Genomic DNA, 20,958 nt, shown 5'->3' with positions numbered 1-20,958 from the left:
GTCTTTTTATAAAGTACAACCCGAAGAGAGAAGTTTGGGGATGATATAACTGGCACATGGTTATAATGCCACTGTGTCCCATATCAGAGTGCCTGGATCCAAGTCTCACCTCTGCTTTCAATTCAACTTTCTGCTAATGTGTACCCTTGGAGGCAGCAAATGACCACTCCAAGTACTTGAATCCCTGTCACTGATATGGGACATTTAGATTGAGTTCCTGGCTCCTGATTTTACCCTGGCACAGCCCAGATGTTGTGGGCATTTAGAAAGTGACAGGGGGATGGAGGAACAGTCGAAATTCAAACCAGCACTCTGATAAATTTATCCTTTGCTCCTCTGTCAATTCAGATTTCTGATAATGGGACTGGGAAAAATACATATCTTATTAATAATTTTTACATTTTCAAGAATTACTTTTAAGGGAGCATTGATTAGATTTACAGATTTCAACAGAAACTTTATAGGTCAAGAGGAAATAATAAATTCCACATTCTGAAAGAAAAAAAAAAGCTACTAACAAAGAATACTTTACCCACTGAAGGCTATCTTTGATAAATGAAGGAGAAATAAGGACTTTTCCAAGACAAGCAAAATATAAAGGAATCTATCACCACCAGACTAGCCTTATAAAAAATACTTAAGGGAATCCAACATCCAGAAGCAAAGAAAAACAACCAAGAAAAGACATGTGAAAGTATAAAATTCAGTAAAAAAGAATAAGACATTCAGAATATATAAAATATTTTATTAATGACCTAACTAAATCATTACTTACCAATAATAGCTTTGAGTGTTAACAGACCAAATGACAATTAAAGATATAGAATGGCTGAATGATTAAAAATTATAAGACCCAATGATATTATTTCTACAAGAAACTCACCTCACCAGTAAGACACATAGACTAAAAGTGAAAAGATAGATATTCCATGCCAACATACTTCAAGACAAAATTTGTAAAAAGAAATAAAGAGGATCATTATATAATGATCAAGAGCTCAATAAGATATAATGATTGTAAATGCACCTAATGTTGCAGCACCCGATTTTATAAAACAAACATTAGATATAAAAGGAGAAAGGTGCTCCAATACAATAATAGTCAGGGACTGTAACATCCCATTTTCATAAGTGAACAGATCATCTGGCCAAAAAATAAAATCAACTACATATATATAAATATTTATAAAATATTTACATTTTTATATATAATATTTATATATGTATAGTTTATATAATATAGACAAAACAAACCTAACTGACATTTACAAGACATTCCATGCAAGAGCTAGATTACATATTCTTTTGATCAGCATAGGGAGCATTCTTGAAGGTAGACTATATATTAAGCCACAAAAGAAATCTCAAAAAAATTTTTAAAAATTGAAGTAATATCATGTAAGAAGCTATATCAAACACACAGACAGCAAATGAACAATGCATCTCAAGAACTTAGAATAAAACCTTTTAAAAAAAACCAAAGTCCGTAAAAAAGAAATAATAAAGATCAAACCAGAAATAAAATAGAAACTAAAATAAGCAACAATATCAAAGATTGATGAAATCAATATCATACTGGAAGTTTTAGTCAGAGCCAATAGGCAAGAAAAAAAAAACATTTATATAGGAAAGAAGGAAATCAAATTATTCCTGTTTGCAGATAGCATGATTCTATAGATAGAAAAACCCAAGGGCTTCACCAAAGACTGTTAGAACCAAGAAACATTCAGTAAACTTGTGGGATAAAAAAATCAGTAATAAGTATTATATTCCAGTAACAAACTCATTGAGAAATTATAGGAGCAATCCCATTCACAGTAGCCACACTAACAGTAAAATACCATATAATAAATTCAACCAAGAATGTGAAAGACCCTACAATGAAAACTATAAGACAGAAAAATGAAAGACAACCCATGCTTGGAACTGGAAAAATTAATATTATTAAGATGTCCACAGTATCCAAAGCAATTTACAGATTCAATGTGATCTCCATCAAAATATAAATAGCATTTGTCACCAAACTAGTAAACAATACTAAAATTCACATGGAAGCACAAAAGCCCCCAAATAGCCAAAGTTATCTTGAACAAACAAAAAGCTGCCCACATCACATTTCTAGATGTCAGGATATACTACAGAGCTATTTTATCCAAACCATATGTTACTGGCCTGAAAACACATAAATAAATAAGACATAAACCAATAGAACAGAATAGAGCTCCCAGAAATTAATCCATTCATCTACAGCCAGCTGGTTTTTTGTTTTGTTTTTTAAGATTTATTTCATTTGAAAGCCAGAGTTAGAAGAAGAGAGAGAAGGAGAGCCCCTCCATCTGCTGGTTCACTCCCCAAATGTTCACTGTGGCTGGGGCTGGGCCAGGATGAAACCAGGAGTCTCCCACAAGGGTGCCAGGGTGCTAAGCACTTGGGCCATCCTCCACTGCTTTCTCAGGCATGTTAGCAGGAAACTGGATAGAAAGTGGAACAGCCAGGACTTGAACCTGTGCCTATATGGGATGCTAGTATTGCACGCTGCAGCTTAACCCACCCCTCCACAATACCAGCCCCAAGCCAGCTGCGTTTTGACAAAGGCAGCAAAACACACTGGAGAAAGAACATTCTCTTCAAAAAATAGTGCTGAGAAAACTGTATATCCACATGCAGAAGACTGAAACTTGACATCCTCCCCCGACCTCTCATTATGAGTGGATTTCACTTTTAAAAATCAACTTAAACAGAGCCAGTGCTGTGGTGTAGTGGCCTAAGCCTCTGCCTGCAGCCCTGGCATCCCAAATGGGCCCCAGTTGATGTCCCGCTGCCCCTCTTCTGATCCAGCTCTCTGCTTATAGCCTGGGAAAGCAGTGGAAGATGGCTCAAGTGCTTGGGCCCCTGCACCTACATGGGAGACCTAGAGGAAGTTTCTGGCTCCTGGCTTCAGATCAACCCAGCTTCGGTGACTGCAGCCATTTGGGGAGTAAACCAATGAATGGAAGATCGTTCTCTATGTCTCTCTGTCTGTAATTCTGCCTCTCAAGTGAATAAATAAAATCTTTAAAATAAACCAACAAAAAAAAATCCAAAGAAATAACACCTGAAACTATGAAACTACTAGAAAAAAATACATGGGAAACATTTCAAGATGTTTGTATAGGTAATGATTTTTTGGATAAGATTCCAAGAGTGCAGGCAATAAAAGCAAAAACAAAGGGGATTTTATCAAAGTAAGGCATTTCTGCACAGCAAAGGAAACAGTAAACAATGAAGAGACAGTTAACAAAATGTGAGAAAATACCTGCAAACTACTCATGTGAGAAGGGGTTAATATCCAGACTGTATTAGGACCTAAAAAAAATCCAACAACAAAAAAACAAATCCAGTTAAGAAAATGGGCAAAGGATTTGAATAGATATTTCTCAAAAGAAGGAATGCAAATGGACAGTGAATACATGAAGATATTCTATCACTAACCACCAGGCAAATGCAAATCAAATCCATAATATCATCTCACCCTAGCTAAAGTGGCTAATTGCAAGAAGACAAAAAAAATGCTGACAAGGATGCAGAAAAACAAGAACATTAATATACTACTGGTGGGAATGTAAATTAATACAGCCATTATGGAGAACAGTATGGAGGTTCCTCACATCACTAAAAATAGATCTACTATAAGACTCAGCTGTCCCACTTCTCGGTACATATCTGATGGAAATAGAATTAGTATACCTGCACTCCCATGTTCATTGCAGCACTGTTCACAATATCCAAGAGATGGAACCAACATAGATGTCCATCTATGGATGAACTGATAAAGAAAATGTGATAGGCCGGCGCCGCGGCTCACTAGGCTAATCCTCCACCTAGCGGCGCCGGCACACCGGGTTCTAGTCCCGGTCGGGGCGCCGGATTCTGTCCCGGTTGCCCCTCTTCCAGGCCAGCCCTCTGCTGTGGCCCGGGAGTGCAGTGGAGGATGGCCCAGGTGCTTGGGCCCTGCACCCCATGGGAGACCAGGAAAAACACCTGGCTCCTGGCTCCTGCCATCGGATCAGCGCGGTGCGCCGGCCGCAGCGCGCCGGCCGCGGCGGCCATTGGAGGGTGAACCAACGGCAAAGGAAGACCTTTCTCTCTGTCTCTCTCTCTCACTGTCCACTCTGCCTGTCAAAAAAAAAAAAAAAAAAATGTGATATACATATACAATGGAATGGTATTTCGCAATAAAGAATAAAGCAATATGGATGGGACTACAGATTATGTTAATGAAATAAGCCAGACACAGAAAGACAAATCCCACATATTGTCTCTCGTATGTGGAAGTTAAAAAAAAAATGTAGTTTATCTGAACGAAGAATAATTACTGGAGGCTAGGAAAGTGAGGGCAGAGAGAGAAAAAAGGGATTTTGGAAAACGGGTACCCAAACACCGAAAGAATAGGTTCTGGTGTTCCACAGCATATTAGTGGGCTATAGTTCACAATAATGTATTATACGCTGTGTAAAGAACTGGAAGGCAGAAGCTGGGAGGCTCCAAACAGAAAGAAAAGGCAAGGAAATGGAAAGGCTAACTGCCTGCCTGATCAGTTTGCAGTGAGTGTATATGCTGAAATACTGCAACTGCATCCCGTGAATAAGTACAAATATTACATGCTTATCAACATTTTGAATAATTTTTAAAAGACAAAGATAAATGCTGGCAACAACATGGAGAAAAGGGAATTCTTGCATGCTGTTGGTGGGAATGTATGTTAGTATAGCCATTGTGGAAACCAGTATGCAGTTTCCTAAAAATGAAGCATAAAACTACCTGTGTGATCCAGCAATCCCACTATTTGGTATATATCCAAGGGAAATGAAATCAGTCTGTCAAAGAGACAGCTAAACTGCTGTATTTACTGTAGAACTAACTATTCACATCAGCAAAGAAGTGACAAGACCCAGTCTACCCACTGATGAATAGATGAAGAAAATGTGGTATATACAGAATGGAATAATATTCAACCATAAAAAGATTTAAATCTTGTGATTTGCAACAACAGCATGGATGGAATTGAGGTCAGACTAGTATTGCATGATCTCACTTATATGAAATCTTAAAAAATTGATGTCATTGGCCAGCGCCACGGCTCACTTGGCTAATCCCTCCACCTGCAGCGCCAGCACCCCGGGTTCTAGTCCCGGTCGGGGCACTGGATTCTGTCCCAGTTGCTCCTCCAGTCCAGCTCTCTGCTGTGGCCCAGGAGGGCAGTGGAGGATGGCCCAAGTGCTTGGGCCCTGCACCCACACGCGAGACCAGGAGGAAGCACCTGGCTCCTGGCTTCGGATCAGCGTGCGCTGGCCATAGCAGCCATTTGGTGGTGAACCAACAGAAAAGGAAGACCTCTGTCTCTCTCTAACTCTGCCTGTCGAAAGGAAGGAAGGAAGGAAGGAAGGGAGGGAGGGAGGGAGGGAGGGAGGGAGGGAGGGAGGGAGGAAATCATAAAAGTTGAGAGTATAATAGTAGTTACCAGGGCCTGGGAGAGTGGTGGTGGGAAAAAGAGATAGTGAAAGATTGATTACCAAGTTAATAAGTTATAGTTTATAGGAATAAGATGTTCTTATATTCTACTGCACAATAGGATGACTATAAAGAATGATAATATGCTGTATTATGTGTGTGTTTACAATGATCTGAGCATTGCACAATGTATACATGTATCAAAACATCTCAATACTCTCTGTAAATATGTACAATTTTAAAACATCCTCAGGATATTGCTGAATTTACCTATGAATCTCTTTTTTCCTGACTACAGTGGCTTGCAAATTGTAAGGCAACATTTGCAGGAGGATCAAGAGATGGAGTAATTACATGTCAACCAGGGGACTCAGAGGAAAAGGTAATTAAGTCTATCAGAATGTATCTCTCTGTGCTCTGACATTGTGTGTTGGTTCTGATCTGCCTAAGAAGCATGGAACTTATGAAAGAGGTGGAACCAGTCCTCTCATGCATTCACACGAAACTCAGAGTAAGACAGAATGACTTTCAAGTCATGCATGACTGTGTTGATGGGATCTGGGATGCTTTCATTCTTTTTGGAAAAGTTGAGATATAAAAATAACCCTTTTTTTCTGGATACTACCTAACTATACTAATCATTTCCCAATAAATCTGTTATTAATTCAAAAAAAAGAAACAAAATTTCATTAGTTCTCCACTGAACCACTTAGTTCCTTCAACAAAGGAAATTTCTGTTGACTTTTCAGCAATCACTCAGATTTGCTCATTTAGAAAAGCTTCATGTACACACCTCAAACCAGCTGGTTGGTAAATGTATGCCATACTGTAAAAGAAAATGGGCAGAAGAATATAAATGAATTAAAATTACTCATTCTGTGGTTTGGTATTCAATTCTTCCTGTAGAGCCCACATGGCAGATACCATTGTTGAGCTTCTGATCTTATCAGAGAGCCAAAATTAATCAAAAATCATACAGGTATAAATTATAATGTTTCATTAAGGACAGTGAAAAACAGTGAACTATGAAAGCAAAGGCAACCTGATCAAATGAGAGAGTTCCTCTGTGAGTTTGTCATCTAGGGAAAAATATAAAATATGAGCCAAAGTTAGCCAGCTGATGAGGAGTAGAAGTGGCTGTGTCAAGACTTGGGGTAGAAAGGAACCTGGTCATGGCAAGAGCTGGTGGCTGGAAGTTCAGGAAGCAACATGGAGCACTTTGGGAGCTGTGCAGGACTTGGCTGTGTAACAACAGTGGTATGCAATTAGAAAGTTCTAACCACGGAGAAGAATAGATTAAGGCTGTCTTGCTCTGTCTACTGTGGAAACAGACTGAAATGGGCAAGTGTGGATTAGGGAAGACAAAATGGGAGGCTGTTGCTTAGGCTAGGTGGAGAAGGTGTTACCTTGGCACTACATCATCTCTACAGGGAAAATATTTTACATTACTTACCTCCCAGAGGATCAGAAACCATCTCTATGATAGAAACGGTATTTTAGTAAAAAGAAATCAAGTTTGGGGTAAAGATTGTAAGCCAAATACCAATGATTCAGTTCCAGTTTTGGAATTGTTACTGAACAAGTTTGCTCATGTGTACACCCACTGTTAAATTTTAGTGAAGAGAGCAGAGATTGAACAAGCAAACTGCAAAGCTGAGAAATATCTAGAAAGGGCACTGAAGTTTGGTTTGCATTTCTACATCACTGCCCTGCTAGAAGACAAACCTTTACATCTCTCTTTATTGTATACAGAGAATTTTCATATCTTTGAAGTCACTTAATCCTTCCTGGGTAGGAAAGTAGCAAAGTAACATTGGCCCAATCTATAGTTAAAGAAACCAGAGCTTGACTCAGTGTTATCTAAACAGTTTCCTTCAATCACCAGATCCTATTTTCTATAATAAAACTTGCATTAATACAATGCTGATATTTAGGATATTTAGAAACAAAGATTGAAACTAAATCTGTGACTTATTTTTGTTAATGCCTTCCTACTTAGCCCTAAGAATAACCAGGCAATCTAGTTATTCTGTTTCCCAAGCATTCAAATTTAAAATACATGTTTCTGTTGTGTTTATGTGTTAAGTTATTTTATTTTCTTTAGTTGCTCCCTTTTTTATTCCCTGGTTCTTCTCCTTCAAACAAAGATTTCCCTTGTATTTGCTTATTTTTCATTCCCTCCGCATCCACTCTTCTTTGCTTCTATTTGTAGTACTTACCCCTTCCATATTGCTGTGTTTTGTTAAACCCAAAGGTTTAGAATATAGAGTTCATGTATTTATCCACTCATATATATGAAGATCTTCAAACAGCTCATGGAAAAAATCTCATTATGAAAAAATTATGCATGGATTTCCAAATTTTTGCACCAAAATAAATTTATCTCTTAATTCCATTTCCATAAAGTTTTTGAAGTACCCTTATGTGTTGCAACTCTGTTATCATTACAATAATGGCTTGAGAATTCAAAAGTAGAAAGAAGAAATTAAGTTTTGCTAGTACTACAGATGTATACAGCTCATTTGATCCCAACAGTCCTTTCAAAATTAGGGTTTTTCTAATTTTGCAGATAGAAAAACTGGAGAGACTAACTTTAAAGGCCATATTCACTCCATTTGTCCATATTTTCTGTTGATGTTTGAGGCAAAACATTCACACAGGAAAAAGCTAGAGAATAATTTCTAGCATATAGAATATATCTAATCATGAGAGTGTGTGTGTGTGTGTGTGTGTGTGTATGTAGAGAGAACAATGTCTAATATGATTCTGGGGCCTGCATAAGTAGTGAGCATGCATAGAACACCTAGAAGAAATTAAAGAGAATTTGTTAGGAAAAGAATTACAGATGGGCAAATTCTGAGTGTGGTGTCTTCAGTGTTATTGCAAAACCAACCAGGCTTTGATCCCATTGTTGGTATTAGCTCAGTATTTCAGAACTTTCCCAGGTGGCTCAGGGACACCCTGGAAACCACAAAACTCAGGCAATGACCAAGTGCCCAAGGAAGATGCTTCAGTACCATGTATGTGACAATTCTAGAGTCTGAGGCTAGTGTCAAAGGTGAAATGCATGCCACCTAAAGAGGATTTGTTAGTAAACCCTGTAAGTAATCTGGCCACTGGCCATGCAGTGCCACTCACACTGTCTCTAACTCCACCAGCCTTGCTGAACCACTGCTGGGCATTCTATCATTATATAACAATGAGGAACTCTTGTTCCCATCACAAGTAACACTCAGACAAAGCCAAAAAAGGATTATGAGAGCAAATGGAGGGGAATTCCTCACGTACCGGAGGTAAACTTTAGGAAGAAATGATGGTGTCACTCCATTTAAATACTGAGATATTAAATCCAGAGATGCTGGAGACATTATTTTGCTGACTAGAGCTACTACTTGGCTTCCATTCCAAAGCCAAACCTAAGAAACGCTTGGCCTCAAGGTACTACTTACCTTCAAGTGAATCTCTCCAACTCTTCTTTATAGGTAGGTTCTTTGTCTTCCAGAATAATTTGATGTTGTCAGTTATTCTGAGCACCTTTTATATGGAAACAAATAAAATGAGGATAAGTGAACTTATGGAAGGGGTCTTTAGAAAGCTTATGGAAAATGGCATTATGATAAAACTATGCGTGAATTTAAATTTCAAATTTTTTTGCACCAAAATAAACATCTTTTAATTTTTCCACAAACTTTTTAAAGTTCCCTCATCTTTGAAGAATCCCTGGATGCAAATTGCAAAGTGAACACACTAATAATTATTATGCATTTATATTCTTTAAAAAAATGTGTGCTTTATGAAACATTAGTATTTACCTGAGTAAATCCAGCAAAATAAATTCTTGAACCATTACAGAGATCAGTCTGTCAGAGATGGTAATGGGATTGGCACATAAAGTCTTCTCATTTGTCATACCCAACCTGGTCTGGTCTCTGCCAGTTGCCTGATTTTAGAATGCTGTGGAATTTTTTGTGGAAGAGAATATAACTCCTTGCTGGGTGCTGGATAACTTTTTTCCAATTTCTCTTCTCACCATGAAGTTGTAGACATCCAAAAAATGAAGAAAGGCTAGTGGCCTGTGACCTATAACCAATTCAGAGACATGTTATATTAAACTTGCACAATGCTTTACCTGCTTTATATTTTAAGTGTTTTAATTGACCCTGAATTTTAAAATTAAAAATTGTCACACATAAATAATCCCAAAACAGGAATTCTAGTGTCTCTAAATAAGATCTAGCAACACTGGGCCTGCCTTCCTCAGTGGCAAGGACTAGTGAGCTAGGACTGTTTAGCTAGTGCTAAGTAGCTGTCTTATTTGGACTATTTCCCCCAAACCTCCCTGCCCATTGAGTTCTTAGCACTGACAACAAGAGGCAGGTACCAATCATACTGGTGCTTGAACTGTTTGCTTATAATAGGAAAATATTTCTGTGTATCTGAGTACGCAAAATAGGGAGTGAAAGCTAGAGAGGGCTTCAATACAGGAAATATTCTTTGCAAATGTGAGAAACATCTGTTATATAATGTGCAGCACCTGTCCGCTGAGCTCACTTATATTAGAGGAATATTCTCAGTGCCTGTTCAAAATAAATCATGTTTCTAAGGGAAGTCTTTCTGTTTTTTAGGAAGTATATTTTGGAAAAGTCTTTTAAAAAAATTTTTAAAAGATAAACATGGTTTTAAATGATTTCGGCTTCTTGGTAATAGGCCAATTCTCCTAGATTAATATACAGAATACACTAAACGGAATATAAAACAAGGAGTATCATTTGAATAAGTCTCGAGGTTATTTTCAGTCATTTGTAGATCCCATTTACTGCCATTTTCCCAGCCATGCATATCAAAAGGAGAAACCAGTATCTGCATAACTTAAAAAGCAGTATTTCTAATTGAGGAGTTTGGTTGCCTTTGGCCTTCGCATCTCTTGTGGCATTCATTCTGCAATGGCTACTATTAGGTGGTTTAAGTTAACATAAATGTAGGTCAGCAGCTCATTCCTCAGTTGGTAGGCACTTCTTAACATCTTCATTTCCTAGTATTTTTTTTCTCTCATTCTGAGAAAACATGTTTCTAAATCCAATGTATACATCAAGGCATTTCAGGAAAACCATATTTGAAGAGAATCCTTATGACCAAAGAAAACAATGATGATTCAGACATGTCCAAAACAAGCTTAAGTCACTGAAACATCAACAAGTCTATAAAGATTCTAAAGGGAGTATTTTTAAACCCTGGATACAGGAAAACATTAGCTCATGAGGAAAAGAAGTTTTAACATTTTCTATAAAATGGTTTCCTAGAAAGGCATTTTGCCCTCTTTCTGGAACTCTAACTGCGAACAAGATAGGGCCCAGCCAGTGGCCTAGGAAAGGATTCTAAGACAATAAATATGGAATCTTGAACCAGCCTACCTAAAAAGGAGAGTTTAGGAAGCACACTGAAAAGTATTCCTCCTAGTTGGACATCTCCCAAGAAACACAATTTTATGCTCTAAGAACTAAATGGGAGAAATTCATTGAAAAGGACATTCCATAGCTCTAATCTGCAATTGAAAAGTTTCATATTGCTTTTATTGAACACCAAAGATTTTACTTTAGGTACTTTGATAACCTCCTTGTATCATAGCCTTGGTTTGGGAAAACAGTAAAAAGATGAAGCAGTTTTCTTTACACAAGACCATGTCACTTAGACAGTATTGGCTTCATTGCATACTACTGGAAACTAAATTCCATGGCAGAAGCAGTTACTCACTAAAGTGCATACTGAGCATTTCAATCATACTTGATGTTTTATAAAACATCTTCACTGTGGAAATTTTATGCATATATGGACTTAAGACTGGTCCTGTATGGCCACTGGATATGATACCATACAGAAAATCTTCAAAACATTCACAGAAAACATCTATTATACAAAAACTATATATAGATTTCAAAAAAATTTTGCACTAAAATAAAATTAATTCCATTTTTCTTCATATTTCAGTGCAAACATTTTGGTTACAGAAACCTCTAAAGCTTTCTTGAAGATAGCAAAAATCATGGACTGTATAATTTAATCACAGGTTAGAGGTATTTATCTTCCAAAGCTTTGAAAGATATTCAGTCAACACCATACAATAGTCATTAATATGCCAGTGCCACATGATATTTGCAAGAGGGTGAGGGAAGAAGAGACCCTTAGATGATGGGTGGGGGTTGATGGTTATCCTTTAATTATGTTTGTAAGTGCTAATAAATAAGTTGACAGTTCTGTTTCTATTCACTGATCCTTATGTTAAAGTACAATACATTAAACTAATGATAACTTAGATTTTTTAAAGGTGTTTAAAATAAGGGATTTTTATTGTCAAAGATTAGAAAACTGAGTTAGATAGGTCCTTAAATGTTTTGGCAATTCAGAACCAGTTATACTGACCCATAATTAGGAATGACAAAATCAATTTTGTTTAAATATCACATTTGTGGTTCTCACCTATCTTTGCAAACTTTTCTTAAACCAAGTCTGTGGTCATAATACAGTGATATTTAAAACATAGTACTCATAGTTGAACAAGGCCCAGTAACAAATTTATGTTTTTATAGTAACCATCAGTTCTAGGTTACTTTCAGAAATAATCCACTGGAGGAAAAAACTATTATAAAAGTTAAGTGTGAAAAAATGACCTAATTGCACACCTTGTTTGAGGGTATACAGTGTATAGTCTTTGAAATTACAATATCTAGCATTCTTTCAAATATTCTCAATGTGGAAGGCAGTACAACTAAAGAAAATGCCACTTAGATTGTTAATCATATCCAGTGTCAATTGGGTGGTCATATTTGGTAGTTATGAATCTGAACAAATTAAAAAAACCCTGCCTTCATTAATGTAAAGCAATAGTGTAATTTGGGGCTATAGTTAAATCACCAGCTATCCTCCTCACAGTTTTACTATGTTCATGTACAGTTCACATCTCTGCACTAAAATCTTTAATCAATAAAACTTTTCACTTCTGGACTTCAAGACTGACAAAATCCGAACTAATCAGAGAGCCTAAAAGATTAAAAATTATGTTTTTTCAACAATGCGTTTCCCACTAGAGCTTGTTTTTAACAGAAGCGCTGTGCATGTGTGGGCACAACATTTCACAGCCGTTGATCAAGTCTGGTCAAGCACTAATACTGCTGCCAGTTCTGCACTGGAGGAGGGCCGTGCTTTCTGGTGCATGCGTACACTGACCCTGTACTTTCTTTCCTTTCCTTTGTTTCCTGTGCCATGCTTGCTGTGTAGCAAATGGAATCTCTTGCAGTAAGTTAACTTTCTTTCATACTCTTAGTCCTTGTAGGCATGGACCCATAACAAACCTTATTTTTACTGTTACTGTTATATCTCTTAGCATGTTTCCCCTTTTTCATTTAATTTTATTTTATTTGGTAGATTGAGACATCGCAGTTTCTCAGTAGCATTCTGGGATGTTTTTGTCCCAAAGTAGAAACCTACATTGCTATGAATTCTCATACTATCAGAGGATATTTTGAGTACTAACTACCATTATTTGGCACTTAGGAAAATCAGAGTTTTCATAGCTAGGTTTCACCTTAAATTGTGAAGGCAACATTGTTTTTAAACATTCCATTTTTGTTTGCAAGTCCCTGACATTTCTTTTATTCCAGATTTTTCCATAGAGAAGTTTAAATAACAATAAAATAAATGTTTCATTAATACAGCCAAACACTCAGATTGGGATAGAGAGTGTAGCAAATTCTTTAAATTCAAGCTGGTTATCAGTATTGAGAGATCAAATGAATCCAAGCAGAAATGTTTTTCTCCTAGCAACAAGGAAGTGGTGGGAGGAGAAAGAAATTTCATTCAGCATAATCTTGAATAAATTTTAGTGACTTTAAAAAATCAGGATCAAAATTCAGTTAATAATATCAATAGGATATTCTTCCTAAAATCTAAGTCACCCTGGATGCGCTGAATTCTGAGTTCCTTCTAGTCTGTTAGTATAAGAAAGGCCTTGTTGGGCCGGCGCCATGGCTCACTAGGCTAATCCTCCGCCTGCGGCGCCAGCACTCCAGGTTCTAGTCCTGGTTGGGGCACCGGATTCTGTCCCGGTTGCTCCTCTTCCAGTCTAGCTCTCTGCTGTGGCCCGGGAAGGCAGTGGAGGATGGCCCAAGTGCCTGGGCCCTGAACCCACATGGGAGACCAGGAGGAAGCACCTGGCTCCTGGCTTCCCAGCCGCAGTGCACCAGCTGGCCATGGCGGCCATTTGGGGGGTGAACCAACAGAAAAAGGAAGACCTTTCTGTCTCTCCCTCTCTCACTGTCTGCCTGTAAAAAAAAAAAAAAAAAAAGGCTTTGTTTATCCCTACTTAACCCCATGAGAACAGTGAAGGGTTTAAACAACATATGTAACCCACTTTTACTGCTGACTGTTGAGCCATGAAAGTCAATCTAGTGAAGTCTTTTGTTTGTTTGTTTTGAGATTTATTTTATTTATTTGAAAGAGTTACAGAGAGAGGTAGAGACAGAGACAGAGACAGAAACAGTCTTCTATCCACTGGTTCACTCCCCAAATGGCCGCGACGGCCAGGGCTGGCCCAATCCAAAGCCAGGAGCCAGGAGTTTCTTCCGGGTCTCCCACATGGGTGCAGGGGGGCCATCTTCTACTGCTTTCCCAGGCACATTAGCAGGGAGCTGGATTTGGAAGTAGAGCAACTGGGTCTCCAACTGGTGCTCATATGGGACGCCACTGCTGCAGGCCAGGGCTTTAACCTGCTGCACCACAGTGCCAGCCCCGCCTGCTCTTCTCACAGAATCCCATCTGCTGCCTTGGAGCTAACCCATTCTTGGAATTAAAGTGGGCTTAGTATAGAGGATAGAGCTCAAAGAGTAATGTATTCATTGGTGTTGGGTATTAGGATCATTTTTTGTTATAATACACATAAGCCATAAAGCAAAAATATCTGGCTCAAGGATCATTTTGAAGGATTTTTTAATGTTCTTCCATACATTTCATTTTTTTAATTTCTTTTTTTGACCATATCTGGTCCCTTTTTATTTCTCTTTAATTTGATGAATGTTTAATGCACTGCTGGGTTTCAATGGTAGAAATGAGAACTATATGCCTATGGTGTTTACATAGGTACAACTGTCTTTACCCTACATGGCAGCCAGAGCTATAACACAGTAATTACCCAAGCATTGACTGAATTTATAAACTGAATACCTAGAACTGCCGAGTGTTTTGACTTTAATATACTTTTAATTTTTAGTTAAAAATAATTTCTTAAAAAAAGACAACCACTCAGTCACTGTGATTTGTATATAATTAAGTGGCAAACAGAATGGAAATTAAGAGGTTCACTCAGTCTTTTTATAGCTGCTGCTTCTCTAAATAGTTATTTTCCATTATTTAGAATATAATATTCTATATTAAACAGAATTTCTTGCTGGTATTTGTGGACTGGATTTTTTTTACTTGGAATGATTATAGCTAGTGAGGTTTCCTTAATTTTAAGAAAAGTGTGTTTGCCTCTACTGAGATGTTACTAATGATACAACAATGATTCTAATCCTTAACAACTGTTTCTTCCCATGCAAATTTTTTCTTTAGCAACTAGAACTGTGCCAGAGATTATATAAGCTACACTTCCAGCTGCTGTTGCTTTTTCAATCCTACTGTAAGCTCATCGGCCAGGTGCATGAAGTTAGCTCCATGCCAGAGGTGAGTCTGTGTATGTCCCGATTCTGCATCATGCTGCTAAAACTGTTACTGGTTTTTGTTTGTATTGTTGCTCTTCTCCACTCCACACACCATTTACAGCTTCCACATGATTTTATTCCCACAAAATTACTTTGCTGAAGAACAAATCTGAAGTATATGCCTTATATTTACTTCTTATTTTACTTTTTGGAACAAGGCCTGGGCTAGGGTGAAGAAAGGGAGAGGCCTGCAAATTTAAGCTGAGAGTGACTGTGAGTGTCTTCCAACATGTTACACTGTAGGCACTCGCTTGAATCACATTGATCCTGAAAATGGGACTGGGCATCCTTATTTTTAAAATGCCTTGTGGTTTTGCTTCATTACATTTAGCCTTCTCAAGGGACCAGGTAGCCTGGTCCAGCAGAGAAGGTGCACTCAAGTTGGCAGAGCAGCCTTGCCACTTGAACCCCAGGGAATCTGAACTTGGGAATAGCTGCAATCCTGATGTTTGAGCCAGTGCAGCACCTAGCCCCTAGGAAGATACAGCCTTTTTTTTAAAGATTTATTTATTTATTTGAAAGTTAGAGTTACAGAGAGGCAAAGGAAAAATGAGAGGTCTTCCATCTGCAGGTTCACTCCCCAGATGGCCCCAACGGCCAGAGCTATGCTGATCCAAAGCCAGGAGCCAGGGACTTCTTCCAGGTCTCCCACATAGGTGCAGGGGCCCAATGACTTGGGCCATCCTCTGCTGCTTTCCCAGGCCATAGCAGAGAGCTGGATCAGAAGTGCAGCAGCCAAGACTCAAACCAGCGCCCATATGGGATGCTGGCACTACAGATGGCAGCTTTACCTGCTGCACCGCAGAACCAGCTCTGAAGATGTAGCCTTGACTGATCGATATCTCCCTGCCCTCTGGGTCCAAGAGCCACAGCACACCACCTCTCGGGATGTGGACCAGCCTTCCAGCATATGAGCTGCTGAAGCACTCCACCTCCCTGGAAGGTACAGCCAACATTGCAGTTGCTTGCTGCCTGGACCCCAAGCCATTTGGTCACCCACCATTCCTGGGTCTTTTTGGCACCTGGCCTCATTGAACCTGGACCATTACTATGTCCTTACACTCCAGAGTCCATAGTCTACTATGTAATACCTTTTCTCCTGGTGCTGAAGTTGCCACTGTGCACTCTTGGCTCTAGAACCCAAGTTGCAACTGTGCCCTGCTCCCTGGGACATGAGAGCCTCTGGGAATATCCCTTCCTCCTCAAAGCCATGGTGTGCTGTGCCCTAACTCCCGGGATCAGAGTAGAGTCATAGCTACATTCCTGCCCCCTAGGCCTGAGCCACTAGGAAGTGACTCAGAGTCACAGTCCTCAGCTTTGTGGCAGAACTCAGTCTACTCATACCTGAGAGTGAAATTGTACCCACTTCACCAGTGCCATGGTAGTTCAACAGGGCACTGAGTCTTTGACATCAGCTCCACAGCCACCCCAAGCTACAGTGCCCTGGAACACAGAACCTCTGTGGCTGCCTGTGGCCCATGTCAGACCCAACACCAAGAGGCATCCCCTCAGCTAAATCTCCCTAATGTGGGGAAGGTGATAGCAGAAGGGTCCATAAAGCCCTTTTTACAGAGCAACCTAACAATTTACCTTCCCATCATCATGGCCACAAACTCTGGCAGGCTAGAACACTGATCACGTATAGTCACTGCTATTGTTGATTACAATTGAAAAAGCAGCATGAAATTAATACAGTTATTCTTAAGTGTTGAAATTTAACTGAAAAGTGATCACTGTTAAATATAAGAGTGGGAATAAGAGAGGGAAGAGATGTGCAATTCGGGACATGCTCAAGCTGACTTGCCCCAAACGGTAGAGTTAGAAACATACCAGGGGATTCCAATTCAATCCCATCAAGGTGGCATGTACCTATGCCATCTCACTAGTCCAAGTGATCAATTTCTGTTCACAATTGATCATAATGAAAGGACTAAGAGTCAAAGGGATCACATAAACAAGACTAGTGTCCGCTAATACTAACCGATAGAATAAATAAAGGGGAGTGATCCAACATGGGAAGCGGGATACACAGCAGACTCATAGAATGGCGGATGTCCTAAACAGCACTCTGGCCTCAGAATCGGCCCTAAAGGCATTCGGATCCAGCTAAAAAGCCCATGAGAGTATTTCAGGCATGGAAAGCCAAGACACTCTGGCAAAAAAAAAAAAAAAAAAAAAAAAAACCACCTAAATGAAAGATCTCTGTGAGTGAGATCCCAGTGGAAAGAACAGGTCTTCAAAGAAGGAGGTGCCTTTCTCTGAAGGGAGGAGAGAACTTCCACTTTGACTATGACCTTGTCTAAACAAGATAAGAGTCAGTGAACTCAAAAGGCTTCCATAGCCTTGGAAACTCATGACTGGAGCATAGGGAGATTACTGATGCCATAAACAGGAGTGTCAATTTGTAAAGTCAACAACAGGAGTCACTGTGCACTTACTCCTCATGTAGGATCTCTGTCCTTAATGTGCTATACATTGTGATTTAATGCTATAATGAGTACTCAAACAGTATATTTCACTTTGTGTTTCTATGTGGGTGCAAACTGTTGAAATCTTTACTTAATGTATACTAAACTGATCTTCTGTATATATAGAAAATTGAAAATGAATCTTGATATGAATGGAAGGGGAGAGAGAGTGGGAAAGGGGAGGGTTGCGGGTGGAAGGGAAGTCATTGTGGGGGGGAAGCCATTATAATCGATAAGCTGTACTTTGGAAATTTATATTCATTAAATAAAAATTTAAAAAAATTAAAAAATTTTAAAAAAGAAAAAGCAACATGAAGATGGAGGAGATGGTGAGGAGGAATAGAGGAAGGAAGGAAAGAGTTAACAAAATGGCAGAAGTAAGTCCTTACCTATCAATAGTAATCTTGAATGTAAATAGGTTAAACTCTTAAAAAAAATAATTCAACTATATGCTGCCAGTCAGATGCTGACTTTGTCTTTCAGAACACACATGGGCTTAAAAATGAAGGGATGGAAGAAGATAATCCATGAAAATAGGAACAAGAAAGAGCAAGGATAGCTACACTCAGATAAATAGGCATCAAGTCAAAAATTGTTAGATGAGACAAGGTCACTATTTGATTACAAATGCCAACTTATCAAAGGGGTGTGATAATTATATAATGTAGCCAGCATTAGCTTAACCACATAGGTAAAACAAATATTGATGAACATCGTGAAAGAAATAGAGAGCAATACAATAGCAAGGCAATTCTATAACCACACCTTAGAGTAGTAAACTATGTGTTGTGTACCATGTGTTTATATGTGTATTTATGTATTATGTATGTAATCATTTTAAATCTAGTAAATTTAAGTTCTCCTTAATTAAGTCTAGGTAAGTTTTAAGTACTTACTGTGTGTAAATGTACATATACAGTATTTGAATTCTAATATATATATTTTAAAATAATGTATATATATATATATACATAAACATATGCATGGATTTCAAAAAAAATTAAACTTAATTCCATCTTAATATATCAGTGTTATCTTGTTTATTTTATATATATAAACACATACACACACATACACACATATATATAAAACACACACATATTTAAAACTTACTGAAGTTTAAAATAATTAGGGAAAAATTCACTCCCAAACTTAAAATTATATTCACAAGGAACTCTAATATCTTATTTTCAAGATTATCTCAGTACATTTAAACCTAGTTCTAGAGGCAGGCAGGTGTATTTAACAAGCATTAAAGTGAAGAAAATCCTTCAGGGCTTCAGTTTTATAGTGTGTACAATGAGTAAGTTAGGAATGCAGAAGAAAGGTGAAAATGTTGGATATAGGACATTCCAAAGGAATGTTATTTTCACCTGTATTTAACAGCAAAAAAACATTCTTATCAATTTGTAGTGCTCTTTAAATCAAACAACAAAATAGTGATCTTCCATAGTGTAATTTGTGGGTCCTTAGAAGTGACATTGGTTCTCTCTTCTGATTTACCTTTTTAACACTCTAGGTCATTTGGTTCCAGTAATTTTGAGGGAAAATGTTTTTCACCCCTGTAGCATTAATACTAACATTACTTTAAGATTTTTCCTCCTATCACTTGAAATTGTATCTTCTCATATTATAGAACAGAGAGAAATTTATTATTAGAATGGGTCCATGTTCAATTACAATTGCATTTATTGTGCACTTACCTAGCAAATTATACTAATCACTACTTATTTAATCTTTAACCCTTTAAGGCTGTTGTATCTCCGTCTCACCAATGAGAAAACTGAGACACATGACAGTCCAGAATACAATAGTCCTCCATTATCTGTAGTTTTACTTTCCAGCTTCAGTGACTGGTCAACCACAGCCCAGTATTAAATAGGAAATTCCAGAGATAAGGTTATTTATATGTTATGGATACATTATTATATTGTTGCAACTGTTCTATTTCATTATAGGTTATTGATCATCTCTTACTGTGCCTAATTTATCAATTAAACATCATTTGGGGTACATTACCATCTGTGTTGCCAGGCATTCACTGAGAATCTTGGGACACATCCCCTAAGGATGGTGTGGAAGAGATACTGTTCTGCAGTAGGCATTTGAACCCAAGTCTACCCAACTCTTGAGCTTGTCCTCCTGTGCATTTTATATCTGCATTAATGCCCTTTCTGCTTAAATTGAAAATAATTTAAATGATGACTTCATATGTTATATAAGGAGAGCATCCCAGCTGTTAAGACAAAGTTCTTCAATGCATACAACATACCGTGTAGCACAGTCTCATCTGTCCTATTTTAATTTACCAAGATATTAACCTTGGGCTTTACCAGACCCTTATAAATAAAGTTCTTCCCTTTTGTGATATAAAATACAGCCTGTGTCTAAATACAATAAAAAGTAATAACAATATATTTTTTTCTTCAACAGCTGCTGAACATGTCCAGGGAACTGAGTGATCTAAAGAGAAACCTGAAGGAGGCCACTGCAGCCATTGCTGCTGACCCTCTCTACATAGAGGGAACCTGGTCTGAGCCAACCTTCACGTCCACTGAAGCAGCCATCCAGTCCATGCTGGAGTGCCTGAAGAATAATGAACTTGGCAAAGCTTTACGGCAAATCAGGGAATGCAGGTCACTCTACTGTTTCTTTTAGAGACAGTTACAGGAGATGCACATCTAATCATGAGTTTTCTATGGTTGGGGACTAACCAGAGAAGGAATGTCCATATATTTTACATTCCTCTTCTCAGGTCTTTACTATTGCCATGCCAAAAACACTTGGCATTCAGCATTTTCATGTTTAAAATACTGTGGTTGGTTCTGGTCATTTGTCATCCCTAAAATGTTGAAGCACTTCAAAGTACATCACTATATAAATTGTCTCTATTTATTTGAAAGAGAAAGAGAGAGAGAGAGAGAGAGAGAGAAATATCTTCCATCCTCTAGTTCACCTCCAAATGGCCACAACGGCCAGAGCTGAGCCAACCCTAAGCCAGGAGGCAGGAACTTCCTCCAGGTTCTCCACATGTGTGCAGGGGCCCAAGGACCTGGGCCATCCTCTGCTGCTTTCCCAGGCGCATCAGCAGGGAGCTGGATTGAAAGTGGAGCAGCCAGGACTTGAACCAGCACCCACATGGGATCCTGGTGCTGTGCGCTGGGGATTTAACCTGCTGCACCACAGTGTGGACTCCCATATCCCTATATAATTTTAAATGAATATTTGAATGTATCCTTTTGGAGTGTTCC

The 20,958-nt window shown here is 38.4% G+C and overlaps 2 protein-coding genes across 10 annotated transcripts in view; one reads left to right on the top strand and one right to left on the bottom strand.

Moving 5' to 3' along the window:
* ZAR1L (zygote arrest 1 like) overlaps positions 1-20,958 on the bottom strand; it is an 83,241-nt gene that overhangs the window by 18,448 nt on the left and 43,835 nt on the right. Inside the window, exons 4-5 of one of the 3 annotated variants that reach the window (XR_007913745.2) lie at positions 9,303-9,570; positions 8,940-9,024 (exon numbers count right to left, since the gene is read on the bottom strand). The gene's annotated coding sequence lies outside the window, so the exon portion shown is untranslated. Of the gene's footprint in view, positions 1-8,662; positions 9,025-9,302; positions 9,571-20,958 lie in introns of those variants that run through there. The other 2 variants (XR_011378851.1, XM_070049054.1) reach the window with 2 other exon arrangements.
* FRY (FRY microtubule binding protein) overlaps positions 1-20,958 on the top strand; it is a 492,126-nt gene that overhangs the window by 469,426 nt on the left and 1,742 nt on the right. For 6 of the 7 annotated variants that reach the window (XM_008273531.4, XM_070049049.1, XM_070049050.1 and 3 more), the window contains 4 exons: positions 5,789-5,872; positions 12,763-12,780; positions 15,091-15,201; positions 20,141-20,343. In XM_008273531.4, coding sequence (XP_008271753.3) covers positions 5,789-5,872; positions 12,763-12,780; positions 15,091-15,201; positions 20,141-20,343 — 416 coding nt within the window. The remainder of the gene's footprint in view (positions 1-5,788; positions 5,873-12,762; positions 12,781-15,090; positions 15,202-20,140; positions 20,344-20,958) is intronic. The other variant, XM_002720581.5, reaches the window with a different exon arrangement.

This window comes from Oryctolagus cuniculus, chromosome 9 (assembly GCF_964237555.1).
Source record: "Oryctolagus cuniculus chromosome 9, mOryCun1.1, whole genome shotgun sequence".
NCBI lineage: Eukaryota > Metazoa > Chordata > Mammalia > Lagomorpha > Leporidae > Oryctolagus > Oryctolagus cuniculus.
The sequence above is the reverse complement of the archived record's forward strand: the minus strand, read 5'-3'. Positions and strand labels throughout refer to the sequence as shown.